Source organism: Carcharhinus amblyrhynchos, unplaced genomic scaffold (genome assembly GCF_965287045.1).
Source record: "Carcharhinus amblyrhynchos unplaced genomic scaffold, sCarAmb.v2.hapA scaffold_679, whole genome shotgun sequence".
Classification (NCBI taxonomy): Eukaryota; Metazoa; Chordata; class Chondrichthyes; order Carcharhiniformes; family Carcharhinidae; genus Carcharhinus; species Carcharhinus amblyrhynchos.
The window spans coordinates 1-8,228 of NW_027650419.1; the positions used below are offsets into that span (position 1 = coordinate 1).

The window sequence follows — 8,228 nt, forward strand, 5'->3', positions numbered from 1 at the left end:
ACTCCAAGGAGTCTGCTGCTCCCGGTGCACAGGGTTCCAACGATGCTCCATCTCCATCGAGGGTGTCCTTGGGATCGTTACCACCGCCCGACATCCGCAGCGAACAATCGGACGTCACCCACCTGCCGAGCTTCCCACCCCCGCCCCCCCCCCCCCCCCAATTCCCCCTCTCCCTCCATCGTCCCCACCCCTGCCATCACACCAACAAAGGAAAATCCGTCTGCCCGTTAGGATGTGGATTCGAGACAAAGCAGGTTTATTTCCAGGTGTACACACGCGGTGTTGAAATTGTACCCCCCCCAACCCCACCCACCGACCTTTGGAGAGGGTGGCAATGGTGGGGTGGGGGGCGGGGGGGGGGAGCAGCGTGGAAGGAAGGTTTTGCTTGACTTTGGTGGGAGGGGACTCTCTGATATTGCACTCCCCCCCCCACCCCCCCCCACTCCAGCACCCCCTTCCTTGCCAGAACAGAGGGCAAACGGACAATAACGGAGAGCCCCCCCCCCTTTTAGTCAGGTGAGGCACAGGGCGGGATCCCCTCCCCCCTCCTCCTCCTCACCGTCGCCCCCGCGTCGCCGCTCCGCCGCCGCAGTGTGGACCCGCTGGTGCCGCAGCAGGTGGGAGGAGACCTTGAAGCGCTTGGCGCACTGGCCGCAGGGGAAGGGGCGCTCGCCGGTGTGGACCCGCTGGTGGGTGACCAGGTTGGAGGACTGGGTGAACCCTTTGCCGCAGACGGCGCAGGTGTAGGGCCGCTCGCCGGTGTGGGCCCGCTGGTGGGTCAGCAGCCCCGAGGAGTGGGCGAAGGCCATGCCGCAGGCGGCGCAGGCGAAGGGGCCGGCCCCCGTGTGGACCCGGCGGTGGGCCAGCAGGTGGGAGGACTGGGTGAAGCCCATGCCGCAGGCGGCGCAGGCGAAGGGGCGCTCCCCGGTGTGGACCCGCCGGTGCCGGGCCAGGCTGCTGGACACCCGGAAGCGCTTGCCGCACTGGCGGCAGGGGAAGGGGCGCTCGTCCGTGTGGACCCGCCGGTGGCTCAGCAGGTTGCAGGACTGGGTGAACCCCTTGCCGCAGACGGCGCAGGTGAAGGGGCGCTCGCCGGTGTGGACCCGCCGGTGGGTCAGCAGGCTGAAGGAGCGGGCGAAGCTCTTGCCGCAGACGGCGCAGGCGAAGGGGCGCTCCCCGGTGTGGGTGTGCCGGTGGCTCAGCAGGGTGGAGGAGTGGGCGAAACGCTTGCCGCACTCCAGGCAGGCAAAGGGCCGGCGCCGCTCGAGGTCCTCCTCCTCCTCCTCCTCCCGGCTCCCGCAGACGTGGGCCTCCAGCTCCGACGGCTGGCTGAAACCTTCCCCGCACTCCGCGCAGCAGTAAGGGGAGCCACCCTCCTCCGCCTCACCCTCGTCCATCCTCCCCAGCCGCACTCCTTCGCTCCGGTCGCCGGCTCCACCAGATGCTGTCCCCCCCCTCTCTCTCTCTCTCGCTCGCTCACCCCCACCCCCTGCAGCTCGGCACCGTCGCACTTCCTTCCCCTGCGGTGGGGTGGGAGGGGGGGGGTCACGTCTTCCCGGGGCCTTCAGCCGGACATTCGGGCCTTCCTCCGCTGCTCAAACGTCCATGTTCGCATGGCGGGGGGGGGTTGGAGGGAGAGAGGGGCGGCGCTCGGGTCGAGGTGGAGGGGAGGGTGGGGCGAGGCCCTCAGTTCTGGTCCCTCGGCGGAGCGCACGCACGTCCAGTCGCCTGCGGATGTAGAATTTACGGAGGTCACCAGGCGAGAAGGGGAGCGAGAACGAACAAAAAAAATAATGAGTGAAAGAGAGAAAGAGATCAAACGCGAGAATGAATGAAAGAGAGGGAGAGAGAGAGACAGGCCGAATAAACGAAAGAGCGGGTGAGAGAGAGTGAAAGAGAATGAACGCAACAATGAATGAAACAACAAACGAGAAAAGGGGCAGAGAGAGGGAGAAGCAGAGGGGCAGAGAGAGAGAAAGGGGGAGGTGGGGAGAGAGAACGGTGGGGGGGACTGGGGAGGGAGAAAAAGGGGCGGAGAGGGAAAGAGGGCAGAGAGAGAGAAAGGGGGAGGAGAGAGAGAAAGAGGGGCAGAGAGAAAGAGGGGCAGAGAGAAAGAGGGGCGGAGAGAGAGAGGGGCAGAGAGAAAGAGGGGCGGAGAGAGAGAAAGAGAGGAGGAGAGATAGAAAGGGGGCGGAGAGAAAGAGGGGCGGAGAGAGAGAAAGGGGGGTGGAGAGAGAGAACGGGGGGAGGGGGGCCGTGGACAGAGAGAGGGGTGGAGAGAGAGAAAGAGGGGCGGAGAGAGGGGAAGAGGGGCGGAGAGAGGGGAAGAGGGGCGGAGAGAGGGGAAGAGGGGCGGAGAGAGGGGAAGAGGGGCGGAGAGAGGGGAAGAGGGGCGGAGAGAGGGGAAGAGGGGCGGAGAGAGGGGAAGAGGGGCGGAGAGAAAGAGGGGTGGAGAAAGAGAAAAAGGGGTGCAGAGAGAGAGAAAGAGGGGGCGGAGAGAGGGAAAGAGGGGCAGAGAGAGGGAAAGAGGGGCGGAGAGAGAGAAAGAGGGGCGGAGAGAGGGAAAGAGGGGCGGAGAGAGGGAAAGAGGGGCGGAGAGAGAGAAAGAGGGGCGGAGAGAGGGAAAGAGGGGCGGAGAGAGAGAAAGAGGGGCGGAGAGAGAGAAAGAGGGGCGGAGAGAAAGAGGGGCGGAGAGAGGGAAAGAGGGGCGGAGAGAGGGAAAGAGGGGCGGAGAGAGGGAAAGAGGGGCGGAGAGAGAGAAAGAGGGGCGGAGAGAGAGAAAGAGGGGCGGAGAGAGAGAAAGAGGGGCGGAGAGAGGGAAAGAGGGGCGGAGAGAAAGAGGGGCGGAGAGAGAGAAAGAGGGGTGGAGAGAGAGAAAGAGGGGCGGAGAGAGGGAAAGAGGGGCGGAGAGAAAGAGGGGCGGAGAGAGAGAAAGAGGGGCGGAGAGAGAGATAGAGGGGCGGAGAGAGGGAAAGAGGGGCGGAGAGAGGGAAAGAGGGGCGGAGAGAGGGAAAGAGGGGCGGAGAGAGGGAAAGAGGGGCGGAGAGAGAGAAAGAGGGGCGGACAGAGAGAGAAAGAGGGGCGGAGAGAGAGAAAGAAGGGCGGACAGAGAGAAAGAGGGATTTGAGTTTATTTATTAGTGTCACAAATAGGATTACATTAACTCTGCAATGAAGTTAGTGTGAAAATCCTCCAGTTCCACACTCCGGTGCCAGTTTGGATACATTGAAGGAAAATTTATCACAGCCAATCCAACTAACCAGTATGTCTCTCAGACTGTGGGGGGGAAACTGAAGCACCCGGAGGAAACCCATGTTGACATGGGGAGAACATGCACATTCGGGACCGGGCATCGTTCGAGAAAGACTGCCCCCTTTCTATGTGGCATACAAGATGCCCTTGTATTAATAAGGTCTCCAGATACATACACACATTACCCCATTAAATCATAGTTACACACACTTGCTCATTCACAATACACGCAGTACCCAATCCTGTCAAGTTCCTTTAATTGCTCTTTCTTCTACACCACTTTAACAGCAAACGCTTGTTTTATTGACTTACAAACATTTTACTCCGCACCATCTCTTTAATCTCCCCATCCCATGAATCGAACTTTCAATGAACCAATCGCCTTTTCGCCTCGATGCCCCCGATTATGACACCAATTTGCCACCCCTTTTGTTCAAACATTTTGTCTCGCACCAACCCTTAAATTCATCATCCCTTTAATTGATTGATCTGCCCCTTTAAGCGTACCCATTCCTTTAACCACACTTTCTCATAGATCCACAGGATGGAATCCACTGACTCTCCTACAGTACAGAAGGAGGCCATTTGGCCTGTCAAGTCTGCACTGACTCTCTGATACTGCATCTTGTCCAGGCTCGTTCCCCTCCCCCAGCTAATCCACCTAACCTACACATGTTTGGACATTAAGGGACAATTTAACATGGCCAATCCACCTAACCTACACATCTTTGGACATTACGGGGCAATTTAGCATGGCCAATCCACCTAACCTGCACATCTTTGGACACTAAGGGACAATTTAACATGGCCAATCCACCTAACCTGCACATCTTTGGACACTAAGGGACATTTTAACATGGCCAATCCACCTAACCTGCACATCTTTGGACACTAAGGGCCAGTTTAGCTTGGCCAATCCACCTAACCTGCACATCTTTGGACATGATGTGGAGATGCCGGCGTTGGACTGGGGTAAACACAGTAAGAAGTCTCACAACACCAGGATAAAGTCCAACCAGTTTATTTGATAGTAAACCCACAAGCTTTCGGGGTTTGTCCCTTCGTCAGGTGAATTGCTTAATTCTGCTCCTATATTTTGTGAACTTATGAATAATTCTGACCGTCCCTTTAACATATCCAAACAATCTGACCATTCCTTTTTGCATCCTCGTTCCTGTTAATTACCCCAGCCTTTTGCTCGGCCGCAGAACACTTTGCTTCTCCCCACCCCCTCCAATGAATCACACATTGCTCCTTTAACCTCCGCGCTCCCCCCCCCTGCAATGAATCACGCACTGCCCCTTTAACCGCATTCACACCCCTCCCCGTTGCTCTACTTTTTCCGACCCTGGTTGCCCTTTCAATTGGGTAACACAGTGGTTGGCACTGCTGCCTCACAGTGCCAGTGACCTGGATCAATTACAGCCTTGGTTCACAGTCTGTGTGGAGTTTGTACGTTCTCCCTGTGTCTGCGTGGGTTTCCTCCGGGTGCTCCGGTTTCCTTCCACAGTCCAAAGATGTTTCATTACTGTTCCACGGGTTGAATAAAGTGGAAAGTATTATTTCTCACCCGCGATGCAGACAAAGCATAGCGTTCATAGAAAAGGAAAGAGTGCAGAATGTAGTGTTACAATCATAGCTCGGGTATGGAGAAAGAGCAAGGTAGGTTCATTCAGGGAAGAAGCTGTTCTTGAATCAGTTAGTACGCTATCCCAGAGTTTTGCATCTTTTTCCCGATGGAAGAAGGTGGAAGAGAGAATGTCCGGGGTGCGTGGGAATCCTTGATTATGTAGGCTGCTTTGCCCAGGCAGCGAGAAGTGTAGACAGGAACAATGGATGGGAGACTGGTTTGTGTGATGGACTGGGCTTTATTCACAACCCTTTGTGGTTTCTTGCGGTCTTGGGCAGAGCAGGAGCCCATACCGAGCTGTGATACAACAAGAAAGAATGCTTTCTATGATGCATCTGTAAAAGTTGGTGAGAGTCATAGCAGACATGCCAAAATTCCTTAATCTTCTGAGAAAGTAGAATTGTTGGTGGGCTTTCTAAACTATAGTGTCGGCATGGGGGGACCAGGACAGGTTGTTGGTGATCTGGACACCTAGAAACTTGAAGCTCTTGGCCCTTTGCACTTTGTAGCCATTGATGTAGACAGAGGCATGTTCTCCTCTACGCTTCCTGAAGTCGATGGCAATCTCCTTCGTTTTTTTTGACACTGAGGGAGATTATTGTCATTGCATCAGTTCACCAGATTCTCTGTCTCTTTCCTGTACTGTATTGTAGATATGCAGATTAGATGGATTGTGTGGGGTTACAGAGATAGGGTGGGGGGAAGAGAGCCTGGGTAAGGTACTCTGTCAGAGGGTTAGTGCAGACTCAATGGGCTGAATGCCCTCTTCTGCACTGTAGTGATTCTGTGATTCTCTCAACTGCCTGCAATCCCTGAGTTTATTTGCCCCCCTGCTGCTACCCCATGTCATCCCTTTAATTGCCCCATCCCTTTAATCACAAATCATCCATTTAATTTATCCCAATCCATCTTCCGCCTCTTCCGTTGGGAAAAAGATATAAAAGTCTGAGGTCACGTACCAATTTATTCAAGAACAGTTTCTTCCCTGCTGCCATCAGACTTTTGAATGAACCAACCATATAGTAAGTTGATCTTTCTCTGCACCCTACCTTGCACGAAGTGGATCTTTTCCTACACCCTAGCTGTGGCTGTGACACTACATTCTGCACCCTCCCCTTTCCTTCTCCCCTATGTACTCTATGAATGGTATGCTTTGTCTGTATAGTGTGCAAGAAACAATACTTTTCACCCACTACATGCGACAATAATAAATCAAATCAAAACCACATATTCTCTTCCCTCCTCATAATCACACAGAGTGGTTATTTCAGCTGCAATGCCCCTTTAATTGCAAAACCATACACCAGTTCTTGATGCCATACCATTTATTCCAAACCATCCCTTTATTGGTACTGCCCATTACACATCCATCCTCAGGTGGATGTAGCTGTTACTCGGGGGGGCATAACTTTAAGGTTCATGGTGGGAGATATAGGAGGGATGTCCGAGGTAGACTCTTCACTCAGAGAGTGGTTGGGGTGTGAAATAGACTGCCTGCAGTGATTGTGGAGTCGGGACACTTTAGGAACTTTCAAGCGGTTATTGGACAGGCACATGAAGCACTCCAGAATGATAGGGAGGTGACAGCTTGATCTTGGGTTTGGACGTAGCTCGGCACAACATCGAGGGCCGAAGGGCCTGTACTGTGCCGTACTGTTCTATGTTTTAATGGCCCCAACCCTTTAAATGCCCCAATCCTATAATGGGCCCATCCCTTTAAATGTCCCAATCCTGTAATGGCCCCATCCCTTTAAATGTCCCAATCCTGTAATGGCCCCATCCCTTTAAATGTCCCAATCCTATAATGGGCCCATCCCTTTAAATGTCCCAATCCTGTAATGGCCCCAACCCTTTAAATGTCCCAATCCTATAATGGGCCCATCCCTTTAAATGTCCCAATCCTGTATTGGCCCCATCCCTTTAAATGTCCCAATCCTATAATGGGCCTATCCCTTTAAATGGCCCTATCCTTTTAAATGTCCCATCCCTTTAAGTTTCTGCACCCACCCCACCCCTCGCCCTCCTCCTTGTAACCACACAAACCACAGACGGTGGTTCTTTTAGCCACAGCCCTTGGGCTGCTTTCATGACAAAGCCCTTGCCCCATTTTCTGACGGCAAACTATTTATTTCAAATCATTCCCTTTAATTGTCCCATCCCTTTAAATGTGTGTTCCCCACCCCCAGCATGGGTCCTGCTGTTGTGTTTTTTTTTGGCCTCTCTTATTTTTCAGTCCTATTGAACCCCAAGGTGAGAAAGGCCACACTTACCCCCTTGGGCCCTCAGCCTGGACTGGCCTGGGCTGGCTGCACAAAATGGCCGCACCGCTGCCCCCTCCTTCGCCCCCAACGGCCGGGGAGAGAGAGCCCCGCCCCTTCTGCACGGAGCTCCCGATTGGTCAGCGCCCTCCGGAGAGGCCCGCCCTCTCGGGCCAAAGCTCCCTGACTGGTCAGCACCCTCGAAGAGGCCCCGCCCCCCCCTCCGCCGTCAGTTCCCCGCTTGGTCAGCACCCTCCGTGAAGCCCCGCCCCTGCAGCCGAGCGGGGCCCAACTGGTTCGCGCCCTCCGGTAAGCCACGCCCCTGCAGCCCAGCGCCGCCCGATTGGTCAATGCCGTGCACTTCGGCCCCCGCCCACTCAACCCAGCGCTCCTGAATTGGACAACGCCGATGGGGAGACCCCGCCCACTCACGCTTGGTCACCGCTACAAGAGCCCAGCCGCCGACCCATTGTTCGTTTGCCGCCTAGCCCCGCCCCCTGTGCCTTACGGCCGCGCCCACCGGACTCCTCGACTGTTCACTGGCCGCTCCAGCCATCACTCCCGCATTAATCATCCCGTGCGTAAAGCCCCGCCCCCATCCGCACTCACCACGCCCCGGCCAGACCACTAACCCCGCCCAGCTCACCCAAGTTCCCATCGCTTGCTCCAACAATAGGGGGCCCGCCCCCCGCCACGCTCAGACCACGCCCTCTCCGCTCACCGCGCGTGGAGCTCCCTCCTCCCACCGCTCTCATTGGTCGAGCGCCACCCGCCCGTTCCCGCCCCCGCTACCCTCTCATTGGTCGGGCAGCAGAGCGCCGCCCCTGATTGGGTAGCCGGCAACATCAATCAAGGTCACTTGCAGCGTCATAGAGTTCATAGAATCCTACAGTGCAGAAAGAGGCCATTTGGCCCATCGAGTCTGTACCGACCACAATTCCACCCAGGCCCTACCCCCATATCCCTACATATTATACCTACTAATCCGTCTAACTATGCATCTCTGGACACTAAGGGACAATTTTAGCATGGCCAATCAGCCTAACCCGCACATCTTTGGACTGTGGGAGGAAACCGGAGTACCCGGA

General features: G+C 55.7%; 1 protein-coding gene across 1 annotated transcript; it reads right to left on the minus strand.

Moving 5' to 3' along the window:
• Window positions 1–505: 505 nt before the first annotated feature.
• Window positions 506–7,232, minus strand: LOC145339805 (uncharacterized). Its single transcript, XM_080184334.1, has 2 exons — window positions 7,153–7,232; window positions 506–1,728 (listed from the first exon to the last, which is right to left on the minus strand). Exon 2 carries the CDS (start codon window positions 1,395–1,397, stop codon window positions 513–515), a length of 885 nt encoding a protein of 294 aa, XP_080040460.1. The 5' UTR covers window positions 1,398–1,728; window positions 7,153–7,232; the 3' UTR covers window positions 506–512.
• Between the last annotated feature and the right edge of the window lie 996 nt (window positions 7,233–8,228).